The sequence below is a fragment of the Grammomys surdaster genome, unplaced genomic scaffold (assembly GCF_004785775.1).
Source record: "Grammomys surdaster isolate TR1022 unplaced genomic scaffold, NIH_TR_1.0 165, whole genome shotgun sequence".
Lineage (NCBI taxonomy): Eukaryota > Metazoa > Chordata > Mammalia > Rodentia > Muridae > Grammomys > Grammomys surdaster.
The window spans coordinates 8,144,889-8,164,474 of NW_021604613.1; the positions used below are offsets into that span (position 1 = coordinate 8,144,889).

The following is a 19,586-nucleotide window of genomic DNA, read 5'->3' on the forward strand; positions in this document are numbered from 1 at the left end:
AAAAAAAAAAAAAAAAAAAAAAAAAAAAAAAAAAAAAAACCTCCAAGACACAAAAGAAAATCCTAAGCAGTGGTTCTCAATATTGAGTGCATATTAGAATCTCATAGGAACCTTAAAAAATTCCAAAGTTCAGGCCACACCCATAACCATTACATCAGAATCTGTGGAGGTAAGACCCAGACCTAAGTGTTTCCACAATACAACTTTCCAGATGATTCCAAAGTTCAGCCACACTGAGGAATCAGTCCACACTGAGAAACTACAGGAAGCTCAACTCCAACCAGTGAGACATGTGGGCAGCATCCAGGGGCTAACACAGGGCAATGGCTACCTGTGTGCTTGAAGAAGTCATTTGCAGCACAAAGAGACATGAGCCACAGGAGTGCAAGGCTGCTGCTGGATGGACTCAGGCCAAGACAATGCGTGACTCAGGAAACCCAAGAAAGCTGTGAGAAGATCTAGACTAGTAGCCCAAACAGCCCAGAAGGTAGCCATAGTGAATCAGCATCAACAACAGCCGTCAGTGGGAAACAGCAAATGAAGAGCAAAGACTGAATGAAAACTTGTGACAGACTCAAAAGAAACATCACTCTTTCGGTTGATTACAATAAGAAGTCGCTTATACACCATGGCTGTATAGTTTGAGATACCCAAAAGGCTGCAGGAAATCCTTCATTTCAGTGGTAGCTATAAAGCTGTGCTCCCTATTTTAAAGTATGAACAGAATTCTGACCATCTATAGTTTTGAAGAATATTAGCCTTACTAATTCTGAGAGGTTAATTTTGTTGTGGGAAAGGATAGTGTTATTGGAGTAAAGTTTTAAAACAATATAGAAATTTCACTGATATATTATGTAACATAACCTACAGAAATGTTTATGGTCAAAGTAAAACTATCTGAAGGAGTAAAAGAGAGAGTGGGGTAGAGAGGCAATCTTGCTATATAGCATAGGCTTTCCTGTTTCTCCCTTCTGGGTTTGGGATTATAGGTATGAGCCACAATACCCAATACCAGCTGTCACATAATTAATACAAATCAGGTCCAGCTGAAGAGCTTCCAGGGAAGGAATGAGGTTATATTGGCTCTGGAAACGAAAAAATGTTCTTGGGAGGTTGAGCTGATAGAAATGCATGGGGGAACCACAACCACAATCAAAGGTCCTCTCTCTCTGAGAATACTCTCAGTCTTTAGAATTTTCCCAAAGGGAATCACATGCAAAAAAGCCAGTTGCTTCTAGGAAGTGACCAAATAGAGATTGGACTTCCTGGATGGCTGGTACTATATTAAGTATTTGCAGAAACTTTTTTTTTTTTGTAACAGCTATTAGGTTGTTAGTCTTTATCACTGCTAGGTAGATCTTAAAAACTGTCATACTATATATACATTTTCCATACACTGTCACAACACTGCATAATAACCACCTATTGAATTTTATCTGACAAAATACTCTCAGATGACACTTGAAAAATGTTGGCATCAAAATCTCGAGAAGTCTGTGTTTTTCTGCTTCTGGCTTTATGCTCTGCTACAAATGGAGTTAAATTTTGACTACACAACTCCAGGCCCCTGTCCTAGTACAGATTAAAGGTCCACTTCTTCCCTGGTTCCCTTTCCATTTACACACACACAGAGACACACAGAGACACACAGACACACACACACACACACACACACACACACACAATTTCCTCTTCAATTTCCCATTATTAATGAAGAACTAGCCAGTAAGCACTATAGTAATTTCTAGACAGCGTCATCTCCTGGAACATAGTACGACAATATGTTGAGCAGAAAGCATCATGGGGATAACTTGTGAAGCACAGATGTGAAGCCCTCTTATCTACACCCTATTTTCTAGAGTAGCAGAAGTCCTAGATCTGTGGATGTTCATGTACATACTACTTACTTAAATGTGGATATTTGTTCTTTTTTTTTTGTCTTGGGGAATAAATGTGGGGCCTCACATATGTGTCAGACAAGTAATTGACAAGTAATTTTTTATTTTTGATTTTTGATTTTTGAGACAAGATCTCATGAAGTTGTACAGCCTATCCTTGAACTAACTCTGAAGCACAAGTAGGCCTTTAACTTGCCATCTTCCTGCCTTTGCCTCTATAGTAGCTGGGATTACAGGCCTGAGACATCAGGCATAGCTTATACCATTTGGTTTTTCAGACTTGGCCATGAATTAACTTATTAAAAAAGGAAACACCGAAGGATATGCCAATAACAGACATCCTGGCAGCACTAGTGGTGAGGACAAAAAATATTAATAACAAAAAAAATCTATACTAACTGGACTCAGGAATCATTACTAACAAAAATAAAAAGAATACTTGAAGCTGGGAGGAAGGGAAATGAGAGTACTAGAGTGATTCAGAGAAAAACACTGGTGGATATATAGATTTCCAAAGAATAAAAAATGATTAAAAAATAGCTATATCATAAAAGTGCTAAGCCGAGAAGGAAAGAGATTATGTAAGGAGGGCTGAGGAATAACAAAGAGAAGAGATGCTCCTAAGAGACAAAGGAGGTAAGACCCTAGTCTTCTTGAGAGGAAAAGAAGAACCTTTGTGGGAAGTAAACCCTTCTCATGGTCCATTGCATTGAGACAACTGATGAGGTTTGCTCTGTTGCTATGTATCACAAGGTCTAGTTGCCCCAAGATGAGAGAATTCTCACGTATACCAGCTTTTGTTGTGTAAACCTTGCTCCTCAATTTAAAACTATTGGTTGATTAAAAATGGCTATAGCCATTATTGGAGAGAATAGAGTAGGCGGGTTTTCTGTTATCTGCTTGGGGGTCTATGGTAGAGAGGGAGAGAAGGGCCCAGGAGAGAACCACCATGAGAAGAGATGGACCAGGGGCACATGGCCAGGAGAAACAGCAAGTATTTGGGGATACACTGCTAGACAAGTAGTCAGTCTAGCAGTTAGGAAAGTAGATTGGGGGGGACCCCCCAGAAATTGTCAAAGTCAAATAAAATAACCGCAGTCTGAGTCTCATTCATGTGTAAGATAGATGGGGATAAGCCTAAATTGGATCAACTAGAGACAACCCTGGTGAAGACCCAGGAAGCTCCTCAGTGCTGTGAGTCCTCGATCTCAGGCTGCTTATAGCTCCAACTATACCAATTCTAGGGAAGTAACCACTGTTCTAAACCACACTCAGACACAATGACCACCCCCTCCCCCACCGTGCAGCACCTTGATGTGCCATGATTTTGAAAACAAGGAGAAAAATAAGATGCATGAAATTTGTCAATAAAAATGGTGTTAAACAATTCTCATGCCATTGATACCATAGTTTTAGTCACCTATGCACTCAGAAACTATATCTCTAATATATGAGATAAATTGGGGGACATGACATTTAAATTCCTAGAGATGTGTCCATAGACAAACTGCTTATTTTCTTATTTGCCATAGTGAACCATATGGTATTTGCAGAGGTCATTTCCTTCAGACACAGCTGAGATTAGACTGGTATTATAATGGCCCTAGAAAAATAAACCTTCACATTCCAAAATTTTGACAAGTTTTAGGTGAACACTCTTACAGCTGCAGAAAGCAGTGAGTCAGAGTTTCCAAAGCCCGTTTTCTCTTGAAAACCATGCAAACATTCCTGGACTTGGGAAGATTATCAGGTTCCTAGGCACTTAGAATGAAGATCATTAAATTTTATTATTGTCATAATTTTTACACTATCATTCTCAATAAAATGCCAGTCACAAGGGAAAAAACCAGACCTCTCAAAAAAATTATTTCTGAGATGTTGACTTTACCCAGCCAGCAAAGACACTGGGAGACGCAGAAGCCATTTTCAGAAACAGATTCCTCCACAGGGGAAATGAGGTTAGCGAGGCCTCCTCTCATGTGGAGCCACTTACAGTTGCTTCCATTCCTATCAGGCAGTTTGTCCCAGCCTCAACATCAAACAGAGCCCATTGGGACAGAGCAGGCCAAGAATATGAAGATAATTTTTCCTGCAAATTAAAACCACCACAAACACTGCTAGCAATTTAGATATGGCTGGATTACACATGTCGTTGGAAAATATTGAACTCTGAGTTTCCAGAATGCACTATATCACTGCCATGAATCACTCCTGTGTATCTGTGATGCTCAGTGAAGATGTGAGCTTGGTCACCATTTAGAATGTGCAGAATCAAAGACTACCCAGACAGCCTTCAAGAGAAAACTTCTTATGTGGCGTTCAGAAGACAGTATCTGGTGGTCAATGATTTTCTCAGGGAGGAAGAACTTTGGAAAAAGTCTAGAAAAAGGGGGCTGTTGCTAGAATGAGCAGAATTCCACATGGATCTACTTTTTAATCATAAGACAGCAAGGCAAAGAGAAAACCATTAAAAATCTTTAGCATGCATCCTACCTAAGACAAAGGCCTCTGAATAATTCAATGGCTGCCAAGTCCAGCTCTTTATCATGCCTAACGCAACATTCTCTCAAATGGCTTCTCTACCTCCAGTGCCTTAGAGTCTGTCATCAAACTGATCCTCATGAAATAGAATCCTTGTTACTGACAGTTTTCTTTTTATAAAATTTCAGAGATTTCACCAAAAGCCAGTTTTCAAGGCATTATTAGTAGAGCCAGATGCTAAAGATAAAGACCAAAGACAGGTCACTGGGTTTAAATTCACGACATTATTAATAACCTTTCCCAAGGCAGGGTCTATACTGGAACAGGTCACATAGAAAGACTTCAGTGACCACTACTCTGGCCTAAATTTCCAACCTGAATCTTCAGAACTGCCTTCCATTTCTATTCTTTCTCCTCAGTATCCCGCTGTCTGTGCTCAGTGTATGCTACCCGTTTATCCAGAATGTCCCTTTGTCTTCGATCCCTCTGGGAAACTTCCAGTTCTTGAGTTTTGTTTGCCAGCTTTGTCTTTTTGAGATTTTTTTGCCAATCCCAGGGCTAGGCAAGTTCCTTACCATCCAGCTAAACTTCAAACCCCACCTGGAAAATTTCTATTCAGTCATCCTTCAAAGTTCCCTGAACCCTGCTATCTCAGTCTTTCTTAAACACGTGCCCATGTTCCCAGATGTCTGGCCATCAGGGCACTGACCACTGAGCTGCAGGATCACTACTGACTCACCACCTCATCATGAACCCTTCAAAGGCAGAGACTGTAGTATTCATCTTTATATGGACATGCTCTAATTCAGAGCTTGCATCACAGTTGGATGCTCAATAAATCTGTGTTATATGGACAGATTAATAGAGCTTTTCCTGTTTGTGGTATTCAATTAGACTGTAGCTTTATTATCAGAGCAACGTGTGAGAACACAAGTTATACATTAAAGAGCATAGCAGCTTTCAGTGACACAACTGAAGTTTGATTTTCTACTGAAAGTGTGATTAACACTTTGTCTATAAAAAGATATAGTTGATATTCTGTCAACATCATGGCTACCTTCCGTAAAAATTCATTTGCAAAGATCCACTCCATACCAGTTACACACCTGGGCATTCACCACCCCTTAATTCACATCTGCCTCTTCCAAATGAGTTCAAATAAGTTCTCACTCATTAGCTTGTTCCATCTGCCCATTCATCTCCCTCATACCATCTCAAATAATTACTTAATATAATAGGAGAAAAATATCCAGGTCCATTATACCAAAAATTTTTAAATTCTATATTTTTTCTTGAGAGTGGAGACATTGTTTTTTATTGCCTATCAAAGCTGTACCCCCAAACCAACTTTTTAAATCAAAAGAGCTCACAAAATATTTTGTGCTCTAATATTTTCCAAGAAACATTAAGCAGTAGGCAGCAAAATATAAAGTAAATTCTATAGCAGGATATGTTATACTAGTAACATTTATCTTTATAATCTTTCAGTCAAAATGAACTTACATGGAAGCAAGTTACTTAAAAAGGTAGCAAATATCACACAGTGTGTACCTGTAGACAGAGCACTCCATACCTGTGCTCCTCAGAGAATTCCCATGTGTATGTAGCAGGCAGACTCACCTGGTGAGTTCTGGGGAGATGACACAGGGGAGCCCCGCGGGGACTGACAGTAGCTGGGGTGGAGTAAGGCATGAGGAGGCACATATGACATGATCTCTTCCTCAAATAAGCTAGGAAAAGACATGGAACAAAATATATGTTAGCCAACAAGGCCAAGTAAACTGCTTCCACAGTGGGTAGGAGGTAGGATTCTATTCTTGTTTTCTTCCATCATGATTTAACAGGTAGTTTCCTTCCATAGTTTCATACTTAGGAACATCCATGTACAGGTAAAACATAGTCTTGCCATATACATTGTTAAATGTTTTCTGTAAGTATTTGTCATGCTTGAATTTTACCCACCTCCTCAATCAACAATATTATTGTAGTCTGATATCTGTGTGGATACCTAAAGGTTTAGGATATTCCTTTTGCTGTATATCAGACCATTCTATGAATACACTAATTTATCATCCCTCTTTTGAAAAATATTTACCCTTTCCCTGACTGACTGCTTTTTATCACCAATGGTACCAAGAATGTTCTCTACATGGTATCTCCTGTATGTGTGAGTCTCTTAGTGTGAATACAATACATACACAAAATCAGATTTGTTCATTCAAAGCACATACCCACCCAATCCACTCTAACATCAAGTTCTGCAGTCCAACTAAGATTGTGGCTAGTTACAAATTAACACATAGGCTGCTAGTCCACCAAACATTCATACTGACATCTTGTATGTGGTTAACATATCCTCAGAAAGAAATGGCTTTCGTGAATTTTTGTGTTCACTGATAATGCTGGACTATATACTAAATTACCGTCACACAAAGGTAAAAGTTAAGAATAATGGAACTTCAAGTGCAGATATAAGGTCTCCTACGTTAAAAAACAAACATATATTACTTAAATTCAGTACTTCATGTAGTATAACTTTTTACAGATGTTATTCTAACATAAACCTATATTTCTACTTATATCTTTAAATAGATACATAGATTTTTTTCACTATATACTTTCTAAGATGATGAAATTTTCTAAATGTTTAATCTATTAAGAATATAAAAAATACTTTATTTGGAAATATGACGAAATTAGAGACTGGAGTAATGGGTCACTGCTAAGAGCATTTGCTGTTCTTATAGAGGATCTGAATTCAGTCCCCAACACCCACAAGGTAGCTCACAATCATCTGTAACTCTAGTACCAGAGGAACTGACTCTCTGGCTTCTGTAGGCATTGTACACATGTGTTCCATATACACATGTGTTACATATACACATATGCAGGGAAAACACCCAGACATGTGAAATAGATACACAATTCTTAAAAATATAAAAACATTTTTATCCTTTTAGGTTGTATAAGATATTGGCAGTTCATGCACCAGAGAAATTGTCCCACCAGAAACTTTAATCTCCAGAGACAAGAGTTCCTCGGCCTCAGTTGGCATTAGACGTTTTGGGTTCTACAAACATCAAGTAAAGAAGTAGTGGCTCATTGTACAAAACTGAATCTTACGGCCACCAGCATCTTCCCACACATGTATTAACCAAATACTCTTCGATTCCTGTGAGACGTCATCTCATTGCCCTTGCCCAGATTCTGATTCATTCTCATTCTCCTCCCCCCACCCCCCTTTAAGGTCTTTCAAGACAGGGTTTCTCTGTGTAGCCCTGGCTGTCCTGGAACTCACTCTGTAGACCAGGCTGGCCTCGGACTCAGAAATCCGACTGCCTCTGCCTCCCAAGTGCTGGGATTAAAGGTGTGCACCACCACTGCCCGGCTCTGATTCTCTTCTTTTAAAGATAACTGAAAGTCATTTTTCACCTGCTCATTATGTGCTGTCGATATCGCCCTTTTGGTTGGCTACCATTTTCATGCCTTTAAGGCATCTTTGTTATACAACTTTAAACTTTTTATACACCCAAATTTATTAATCACTTCCTATTTTATATGTCCACATTTATTAATCACGGCCTATGTTAAACCTGTTAAAGGTACATTTTAAATAAAATGAGCTATTGAAATTATATAGAAAATGAATAATCAATAGCAAATTCAAGTCATTTACATTTTTTATATTTTATAATAGCAATAGAAAAATACCTTTACACATGGGTTTAATTTGATTTGAATAATATCCCAAAGCTACACAGCCTCACACCTTAGCTTACAGATAATGAAATACATTTTTACCAGGACTAATTCTCTTCCTTAAGATATAAAATGCCAAAGAGACAAAGGTTCACTCAGTACTCAGCAAGCACACTCTTGAGTCTTTGATTGAAATAAAGTAAAATACAGAAGAAATTACTGAGAATGTGAATAGACAAACCTCCCATTTCCAATAAGTAGTAAATACTATTTATTATGTAAGGGCAGATAGTATATTGTACCATTGCATACTATTAAAAATATGTTTGATAAATGAAATGATAGTCAAGAACTAAATCTGTAACATGCCATAACTATAGAATTACTAGGTGTGAGTAAATTCTCTAGGTTCTTCAAAGGCTCTTTAGTTTTGGTGAACATACTTATTTTCCCAAGCATGTGAGGATGTAGTCTTGCTCTTTATTTGTGAGATCTTTTTACATATAAGAAACTCATGTAGACTGTTTTTTTTTTTTAAACAAAATACAACTATTTTACCTACAATTAACTAGGATATTTAAAACTATTCTATCTAAATACTGTTTAACTAAGGAGAGAAGATTGAGACTTGTAGCCATGGCCACACCATTTTAAAAAGCTTCTCCTTTTTGGTTTCTGGGCAGTGAGATCACAGCAATCCTCATTCCAGACATATTTTCCTAATCCTGCCTTCCCCCCTGCTGACACCTGACAATGGCTGCCCATGGGATGTTTACCCACCACCTGACATTATTTTCTTAATACTTAGCATTCATTCTTTACTCCTGGTGATGGCTGACTTCAGGCTGAAAGGAAACGTTCCAAACTCCTTCCCAGTCTCCCCTTCTGCCCTATACTAACTTTTGTGCACACTGCAGACTTCTTATCCTTAGGGATTCCCCTCTAGAGATTTTTACCCCCCCAAATTAAAAGCCTCTACTGTCTTAAGTTGTTTGTTCCCTTGTTTCTCCTTCTGCTCACATATGACTTTTGCTTTTTTTATTACTTTATTTTTATAGAAACATCCTATTCTTGCACTAGCAGATCAATAGTATTCCTGACTATCTGGCAGGCTATACTATTTTTAGAACTAACTCAGTATACCGAAATTAAAAGGGTAGGTCACCTGCTTGATTGAGAAGTGACACACCCTCCTCAAAGGTCTTTAAGAGTCAAGTGAAGAGAAAGAGTTTGGGGAATGGTTGAACACTTTGGAGTCTTCCTTTTATAGCAACAATGGAAACAGCTTTTCAGCAAGAAATAGGACAGCAAAACACTAGGAGAGAGAACTACAGTCAAGGCCAAGACCAACAGAGAAAACAAACAAGCCTGGCCATGGTGCTGCATTCCTTTAATCCCAGCACAGGGGAAGCAGAGGCAGGTTAGATCTCTGAGCCTGGTGAGCCTGGTCTACAGAGTGAGTTCCAGCATAGCCAGGACTACACAGAGAAGCCCTGTCTCAAGAAAAAGAAAGAGAAAAAGAAAAGAACAAAAACAAAAAACCAAGCAAATAAAGAAAATAACCTTGTGGCCTTTTACCCTCAGGGATAGACAAAGTGTTGCCTGAGGGGTTTTGATCCTATGGAGCCCTCCAGGGCAGTTTCCCAACCACTGGATCCTGAAGAATATTATATTTCTAATTTGCCTATGATTGAAGATTGAAATCAAATGTGAGAATATTTTCTGAAAACTTTGTAGTTGCCCTTCCAAAGTATTTTGAAATTTAAAAACTGAACTTAATTTAACCACCATGAAAGGCAATACAATGGATCAGTTCCATGAAGCACCATCTAATCCACAGAACCATTGACCAACCCTCAACCTTTTCATTTCCCAAACCTAAACTCTTAAAAGCCATAAAGTAAATAAGCTACTCCTGAAACCAGCAAAAGGAGAGAAAGCACATTTTAAGAAAAAAGAAAAAAAGTGGAAAGAAAATCTAGAGATGACTATTTGGTTTCAGCCTGGGACAAGGTACTGAGGTGCATATCTTATATACCAAAGCAGACCTGGTCTCCAGGTTCTCCCAGCATCCCTCAGTCCCTACCTGGCATACCCTGTTCCTCAAACCAGAACATTCCAGCCCAAGGGTTGGGCTGCCCTTCCCCCAGAAGCTCCTCCCTATACAATCTAGACATTTTTTTCTCCCCCTTCTCTCTTCTATCTCTGTACGTGTGCTCCTTTCTCTTTTTCTCTCTTTCTTCTACACCTTCTTTTACCCATGGCGACTTCCCTGGCCTTGGTCCTTGGGGCCAGTGAACTCACCTACCAGAAAGCAGCTTCCTAATAAACCTGTCTTTAATATAATCTAATCTGGCTTAAACTGGTTCATTTCAGCGGTGGTGGAGAAATAACCTATCAATGACCTCTACTCTGCCAGAGGTAAGCTGCATCTACTTCTGCGGTTACCTTCTGTTCTACTCTTTGAGTGCGGTATTTGTCTGTATAACCTTTTCACTTCTCAGCGGTGTAAAAGTATGAGTAAGCAAATCTTAGTGGTACCCGATGTAATCTGAAATAAATTACTGTGAAAGTTGCATTCTAAGTCTCCAATATGACAGTCTCCTTAAAACTCTGAGGAGAAAGGAGGCATTTTAAGGTTACTAACACCTTTGGCATATTATTTCAAAAAATGTTCCAAAGTGTCTAACAGCAGGAGACTTCCACCTGAGGCCCCAGTGTCACATACCTCAGTAACATGACAAGGTCTGCATCACTTGAGAGCCGCACCAATCCAGGGGTCCCTTCAGTTCGGATAAATTGGATCTTCTCCCTGTTGAGACAAGGAAATGGTGCAAATGTCCATATTAGGCTTTGGGGATGTAACTTATTGGATAATCATGTTTTCTATCATGGCTGTAGCATTTTTGGTACTTATTAAGTGGCACTGTGCTATGGGACTTTAGGAATACAAATCTCCAACAGACACACTCCTTGCTTTTGAGAAGGATGTTGTCCACTGGAATGAGGTGGTTGAATGCTTCCCTAGCATCCTCAGTACTACAGGACCAAACAAACAAAAAGGTACAAAACAAAACATACAAGGAAAAGACCCTGTGGGCAACAACTTCTACTGTTGGGAGAAAAGAGTTATTTTAGGGCCTCCCACACTCTACACCTAAGTAGCATTATAGAGGGCACTATTCCAGACAGGAAAACCTTTCTGAGTTAAGACCACCTGGGAGTTTGTATCTAAGCAACAGTTTGAAAGAGTGACTTCACACTCTTCAGAAAGCAACCACCCAGATTTATCCTCTCATTTGAAAGATGTGGGTAGGAATATCCATCTGTTTTCCTGAGGATAAACCTGTAAGTTACATGTGGCAAGGTCTTTCTTGAAAACAGACTGTACCTGTGACTGTGCTTATAGCTTCAGTTAAAAAAAAAAAAAAAAGGCTGGGCGGTGGTGGCACGCGCCTTTAATCCCAGCACTTGGGAGGCAGAGGCAGGTGGATTTCTGAGTTCGAGGCCAGCCTGCTCTACAGAGTGAGTTCCAGGACAGCCAGGACTACACAGAGAAACCCTGTCTTGAGAAAACAAAAACAAAAACAAAAACAAAAAGAACATAATGAATTTGAATAATGAATTTTTTTAAATAATAAAAAACTGACACATCCTTAATTACTAGACTGGGAAAGTAGATATTGTATCTAATGTAGGAATGTAAATTAAATAGCCCTCACACACCAGATACAATGCTGTGGGTGGGGATACAGACCAGTAGTGGAGTGCTTGCCTGTTACACAGAAGATGGCTTTGAGTTGGATCTCTAATACAGCACACACACATACACTGCCATGACATGCTATTTCTGTCATTAGCTTACCATAAATAGATGTGACAACATCTTTGGATTCACAAATTATCTTCATGTTCATAATATCTTAAACTTTTCATATGAACATAATTTTAATAAAACATTTTCTTACTCTTTCTCTAATTTACCTCAAGTTATTTCAGAGCCTGCTATAGTACTGCATTAAGATGAGGGGAGAAAATAAAAGTTTAGGCTACGGCACTGAAACCATTTCATTAGATTAAATATGGAAGCCAAATGTATACACAACTCTACAGTGAGTGCTAAGAACTCTGCATTCTGAGACCGGAAGCATAAAGCGAGATGTGTCTCTAGTGACTCATCTAGATTTGGTTCTTTAGAGCATCGTGTTGCTTTATTTGGTGTTCTCACCGGCTCCACTACATCTTAAGTTCGTAAGATCTAAGTCGACTTAGTAAGATTCTTTACAGAGTCGGAAGCCACAAGGTTAAACTGCCTGGATGAAAAATCCCCAAACACATACAAACTGACTTGCCTTTAGCCACACAGCTCACAGGGCTAGAGTACAGGGTTAAGCACCTTGTTTCCTCTAGCTAGATCTGTTTTACGTTTATAAGTGTAGGAAGCACCCAACCTTTATGCACTCGATGGTTTTGTATGTCAATTTGACACAAGCTAGAGTCATCACTGAGAAAAGAGCCTCAGGTGAGAAAATGCCTCCATGAGATGGAGTTGTGAAGCATTTTCTCAATTAGTAGTCAATGAGGGAGGGGGCAAGCTCTTGATGAGTGGTGTCATCCCTGGGCTTATAAAGGTAGTCCCCTGTAAGGGTCTGGGTAAAAAGTCCTTGGGAAGTCCTGGGTTCTATAAGAAAGCAGGCTGAGCAAGCCATGGAAAGCAAGCCAGTAAGCAGCACCCCTTCATGGCCTCTGCAGCAGCTCCTGCTTCCAGGCTCCAGCCCTGCTTGAGTTCCTGTCCTGACTTCCTCCAATGATGAATTACTATCTGGAAGTGTAAGCTAAATAAACCCTTTCCTCTCCAACTTGCTCTTTGGTTATGGTGTTTTGTCATAGCAATAAAACCCTGACTAAGAAAAGTTGATACCAGCATAATGGGTATTACTGTGACAGTCTTGACCATGTTTTGGGAAGGATTGTGGAAGGACTTTGGAACTTCTAGCTAGAAAGCCATTGAGTGTTGAGATCTCAGTGAGATGTTTTGTAGGAGACTGGAAAATAAGAATATTGAGAGTAGTACAGAAGATGGAGGCTTGGCTTGTGACATTTCAGAGGGAAGCTTAAAGATTCTATCAGAGCTGTTACTATTTCAGTGTGAGATTCTGTGGTTCTGGTTTGCTGGGGTTAAACAATCAGCTATGATTAACAAGATACCAGAATTACTAAAGGGAAACTTTTTCATTACTGGAACAATTGATGCTGGTTAGCTGGAGCTAAGCAATTACAGATGATTAAGAAGAGATCAACATCACTGAGGTCAAATCTTCTGGGAAGTATTTTCTGAGAGCACAAAGAAGCTGTGTTCCAGAGACAACCAAGGTTGTACCTTGTGTTGGCAGCCAGATTTGGTACTGTGTAAGAGTCACCCAGGTAGTGTCAGTTTTGAAGGCATGAAGGAGTCATGGAGAGTAGCTGAAACTTGGCACTTTGAGAGGGCAGGAGAGGCCACTGATGAAGGTGCAGCCTCCGTGGTAGTTGAAGGCCTAGGACTGAATGGGTCATGAAGGTAAGTTGAGGCTTGACATCATGAAGAGAGCTTATGTGAGGCTATTTGAGAAAGCTCAGGCCAATCACAGTGTTTTGAAGATGCCAGTACCACGGGGATGACCACCAAGAACAGTAGTAGCTGTGGAGTGGAGGCATCCAGAGCCTAGAAGACAAGCTGTGTGCTACAGAGGGCAGAGATGGGGAAGTGGCCCAAGTCCTTCGGAGGAGCCCAGAAGATCATGAGTGGATCCCAGACACTGGACAGTTAGAGTTTGATTTGGATTTGATTTGATTGTGACTGTGCCCTGTTTTTTTTTTCCTCTTGAAGTAAAAAAGCATTTTACTGGAGTCTACAATTGAGAGACTTTGAGTTAGAAAAGACTATCGATTTTAAAAGAGACTGAATACTTCAAAGGGACTGAAATTTTAATGTGCTTGACTTTGTAAAGACTGTGAGACCTTTAAAGTTATTTAGATCTTGGGGATGAATATGGCTTAATGGTGATGTGTTCTTGTGTCAATTTGACAAAGGTCATTTGTACTGGCTGGTTTGGGGTGCCAACTTGACACAAGCTAGAGTCATCAGAGAAGAAGGAGCCTCAACTGAGGAAATGCCTCTATGAGACCCAGCTGTAGGGCATTTTTTCAATTAGTGATCAATGAAGGTGAGCCCATGGTGGGTGGTGTCATCACTAAGCTAGTGGTCCTAAATTCTATAAGAAGGCTAGCTAAGCAAGCCATGGAAAGCAAGCCAGTCAGCAGCACCCCTCCATGGCCTCTGCATCAGCTCCTGCCTCCAGGTTCTGGCCATGCTTGAGTTCCTGCCCTGACTTCCTCCAATGATGAATCATGATCTGAAAGTGTAAGCCAAATATACCCTTTCCTCCCTAGCTTGCTTTTTAAAAACCCAAGACACTTTACTATCTTTAGAAACATTTATTTTCTGTCCTTTATAATCAACAAGAGATTATGAAGACACAAGACTTGGGCATTTATTTTTTAAAAATATGCTTATGATGCCAAATTCCCTGCAAAGTTACTCGGCCTTGAAGATCAGAACCAGGAAGGTCATTGTCCCACTAGTGTTAGCATCATATTCTAAAACACATGATGGATCAAGGCCCACTATCTGGTGCTTTTTGTTTTGTTTTTTAAATAAGAGAACTAAGTGCTAGCTTTTTTTTTTTTAAAAAAAAAAACTAAACTGGAAAAAAATTATCTTGTAGAAAAATAACAGTTCCTTAGCCTAAGAAGTTCTTGTGTAAGAGTCAATAATAATATGCTTTGATCTTGAAGCTAACTTCAACAAATACAAACTTTACCTCTTCAGTCCACAATCACAGTGAAGGAAGACAAATGGAACAAAAGCAAAAATCAAACAGGCTTGCACTTTCACCAACTCTGTTCACTTGAATTGGACAAAGTAATGATACAGATGCTATGTTCTAGGCTGTACCATGGCCTAAAACATCCTGTGAGTAAGAAGAACACCATTTTGCTCTTCTGAGCCACAGGGAAGATATGGTTGAAGGGAAGAAAGGAGGTTGACATCAGAGACAGGATGCCAGTGGGAAGACTGCTTGTTCACATACTAACTATAAGGCAACTGGTTATATAACATCTGGTTTGATTTTTCTGATGAGAACATACCAGAGGCAGGCTAAGACTAGTATTCTACCAGGCCAGTAGATTTTTTCACAGCAACAAGCTCTAGGTCATGCTTCCAGGACAGAGCACTGGACAGCATCATCTGGTATTCATCACATTAGCGTTCTCTCTCTCTCTCTCTCTCTCTCTCTCTCTCTCTCTCTCTCTCTCTCCCTCTCCCTCTCCCTCTCTCTCTCTCTTTCAATTTTTCCAGACGTGGTAGACAAGGTTTAAAGAACACCACAAAGTTGTCTGTCCAGGAGCTTGTAGTGCAATAGAAATCAAAAGCAATCCTCAGTATTATATTCAAGTCCCATAAGGTGTTTGGTTTATGTAACTGAGTTTTGTTTTAGGCCTTGGACATACACCTAGCCTATAGGTCCCTTATAAAGTCTTTTTAAGTAAAATCAAGAACCACTTTAGTTTATTGATGATTCAGAGAATGACCAGGACTGGGGACAAGAGGAAGAGACAATTAAGCAGAGTCTCAGAAATTGCGCATAATTTCCAAGAACAAAGAAGGAACTGCTCCTAAGTTATCACCGATTTGCCCAATGTTCTATAGACCAGTGTTCCTCAAACTGTGACCTTCATCTACTAGAAATCTACAGACAAAATCCCAAGTTCTGCTAGAAGTTGTAAGTTTCTTCTCATGTTGGTGACCAACCAATGAAAAGGATAGAGCATATTTTGGATACTGTAGATGACACGGATGACTGTTTACCACTATGTGACTTCATGCTGCATGGTATGGAGCTACAAGACAAATGCTTAACAATCAGATACAGACTCTTCCAATGTTAGTGACCAGGGCTGTCTGTCCTTACGCCACCAGGGCCTTGGTGCCCATTTTCTGCTCATGCACAATTCTCTTATTGATTGGAAAGAGAACTTTTTTATTGCACTGTTAATTTGTATCATGAAAATGACCAAGGGAAGCTATATAATATGAGTTGCCACAGGCTAAACAGAAAACAAAGAAATGAACTTAAAAAGTATATTATGCAGTTATGCTAAATGTTGCATGAAAAATGCCATTTCTTGTTCTATGAAAACCTTTGCAGTATTCTACAAATAGGAAAGTGGTAAAATTCACACACCACGAGATACATTCAGTACCATCACTATTACATTTGGAGTATATTCTTTACCAGTAGCCAAATCAGGTCAAATTAAAGTGTATAAATGTAGTTTATTGGGTAGCCTCCAAATTAAAGTATACAAAGGCAGGTTCATTGGGGAGCCACGCTCCAGTGAGTTCACTGGTCCCAGGGAAGGAAACCAGGGGAAGTTGCTATGGGGAGGGAGACAGAAGAGAGAGGAAAGAGAAAGAGCACACAGGGAAAGAGGAACAGAGAGACCTAAATGCCTGGATTATAAAGGGAAGATCTTCTGGAGGAGGGGAAGCCCAACCCCTGGGCTGGAAAGTTTAGAGAAGAGGATGGGCTATCCCAGCCATGCCCTGTAATATATGGGGACTGAGGGATGCTGGGAGAACCTGGAGGCCAGGTCCCCTTTGGTTTGTAAAATATGCACCTCAGCTATTTGGCCTAGATCTGAGTCCCAGCAGGAGCACTCTGAATAAACTGGCAGACTAAGACAATGAGTCAGAAAATACAAATAAGTTTCCATTGTGGAGGGGAGATGATGCCATGATAATGCCAAGGATGAATATCACAGACCATCAGAGGTCAAAGCACAAGAATTGAGCCCAACACAAGGGAAACAAAAGACAGGGTCTAAGACAGCACTGGAGGCAGAGGCAGGCAGATTGCTATGAGTTCAAGGCCAGCCTGGTTTACAAAGTGTGTTTCAGGACAGCCAGAACTATACAGAGAAACCCTGTCTCAAAAAAAAAACCCAACACTCCCTCCCTCACCCCCCAAAAGGACAAGTTTGTCTTTCTACTGATGATAATCTTAACACTGATAACTTGATTTCTGAAGAAAAGTCTCAGATAAAGTATTAATTCGATTGCCTTTGAGCATTTTGGTGAAGATAAGTGTAGAATCTGTTAGATTAACATGTGATACTCCTCTACCCAAGGATATTAAGTGGATTTTAGAAGCAGGGAGCTAGAACAGGAGCATGCCCCAACTTTTCCACACATCATCCTGGTATTGCAGAACCTCCAGAAATTCCCTCAGAGGACTTACAATAAAAGAATTAATTTACATGAAATTAATTTTCTTAGTTTTAACTTACTTTATACATTTCTTGGTTTATGGTTCATGAAAACTATAATCATAGAAAAGTTATACACATTTTATGTTTACACATACTTAAGTTTCTTCTGAATAAAAGTGGCTAAAGTCAACATGACTGACCTCCAATACTTCTTTTCCTTTTAGAAAATGAGATTTAGCTCATGCGAATTTCTATAAAGCTACTTAGTATTTGGAATTAATCTAGTTTGAGACATGTTAGTAACACATTTGACTGCAATTAGAGGATTCTGAATACTACTTTATCATATTGATTCAAGTTTATTCTGCGGATGTGAAGGGTCCTGTGTCATAAAGAAGTGCTGTTCAATCTTAGGAGTTATAACAAAGATTATACATTCCTTTTAAGGTATGACTTTCTTGAGGACAAAAGTCCTTCCTCCTGTATGCCTCTGATCACATGCTCTTCACAGTGTTAAACACAGGAGAACGCAGTAAAATACAAATGAGGCACATGATCGGCCAATGTTAAAACGACAGCAAAACCCTTACTCCGTGTTGGTAATAAACAATATTGCGCTCACTTTCTGCTATGGCACGAAACAAAAAGTCAGAAAGCTGACTCACATTAATGACTAAATTAGGATCCACGTAGGGATGTGAAAAGGAAAGTGCAGAGGAGATTGAAGCCAGCCCCCTAACCCCCAGAACAAAAAATAACCCCTCAAAAAACAACAGAAAGCTAAGCTGCATTGATGACAAGCGCAGGAAAAAGCTCCAGTGCCTCTCACACTCGCTTGTAACCACTTCCTCTCAGTGTAGACATGCGCCATCAGAGAGCAACTCTCTCACAGGAAGGAGGTCATTTGGGGACAACAAACCATGTCTTAAGACTGAAATTCCCACAGAAAACATTCTCACTGAAACCAATCCTCTCTCTGGTCTTGATGTTAAAGAAGGGCACGTGTTGAAGAATTAGAGCCAGCAGAACAGACTCCGCATACTTGGGTTCCTGGGCTGTTGGGCTCTCACGAACACAGCTGCAAATACCCGTGTTTTTAAAGCTGCCTGAGGTGGTTTTAGAGAAGTGCTTGGAGTTCCCTAATGGTTCAAAGCCAAGAAAGGAAAATTAGTGATTGCCATTGATGGTTATCAGTCACAGGACCATCTGCCCTTACAGATGGCCCACAATAGAAAGGTTCCTTGTTTTCCTACTTACTGCTCTATAGGGTAGGTTAGGATGTTAGTCCATGTAGCCTAAAATTCTTAGGTGATCCTTATGCACACACAAATGATATAAATTCACCACATGTTGAAGATAAACAAGTGGTTCTCAAGTTGCGGGTTGAGACTCCATGGGGGAGGGTCACATATCAAATATCCTGCCAATCAGATATTTACATCACAATTCATAACAGTAGCAAAATTACAGTTATGAAGTAGGAATGAAATAATCTTATAGTTGGGATCACCACAGCGTGAGGAACTATATCGAAGGGTCACAGCATCACGAAGGTTGAGAACCGCTGATACAGATGAATATAAACCATCTACAGGATAAGGATTGACACTTGTTTAACTCTGTTTCTTCATCTTAAGCATATTTGGAATGCAAATACCTAGCCTGGAGCTTATGATGTAGGCTTTCAGAAGATTGTAAGCTAGCAAGCCTGCTACTAGATGGGCCACATAGTTATTCATGCTTTTTTCAACACAAGTACCTGCTGGAAATAGAGTGAAGCTAAAGTTCTGTGATCTGTTCCTTTTCTGTGCTGATGTTGGCCGTCCACTCTGATTATACTGTTCCTCCATTTGACGGATTTGTATTGAGGGTTTCTATGAGGGACAGTTGCTTAGACAGTGACTTCTCTATAAAATTAGAATGATGCTCAGAATATCAAAAAGATAGTTCATATGACAGGTTTACATGTCTCACAAGTCAATGGTGATGGGAACCATGCATCCGACAAAACACAATTCTATATACAGTAGTGCCTCTTTCTCTATGGACCCATAATTAATTCCTTCCTTCCTTCCTTCCTTCCTTCCTTCCTTCCTTCCTTCCTTCTTTATGAAGTGAGGATCAACATAATATTCCTTATGGTTTTAAAAACCATTTATTTTTAGTTTTAATTGTGTGTGTGTGTGTGTGTGT

General features: G+C 39.7%; 1 protein-coding gene across 1 annotated transcript in view; it reads right to left on the reverse strand.

Moving 5' to 3' along the window:
- Hecw2 (HECT, C2 and WW domain containing E3 ubiquitin protein ligase 2) overlaps nucleotides 1-19,586 on the reverse strand; it is a 203,930-nt gene that overhangs the window by 46,476 nt on the left and 137,868 nt on the right. The window contains exons 17-18 of the mRNA XM_028765597.1: nucleotides 10,807-10,890; nucleotides 6,000-6,109 (exon numbers count right to left, since the gene is read on the reverse strand). Of these exons, the coding sequence (XP_028621430.1) occupies nucleotides 6,000-6,109; nucleotides 10,807-10,890 (194 nt within the window). The remainder of the gene's footprint in view (nucleotides 1-5,999; nucleotides 6,110-10,806; nucleotides 10,891-19,586) is intronic.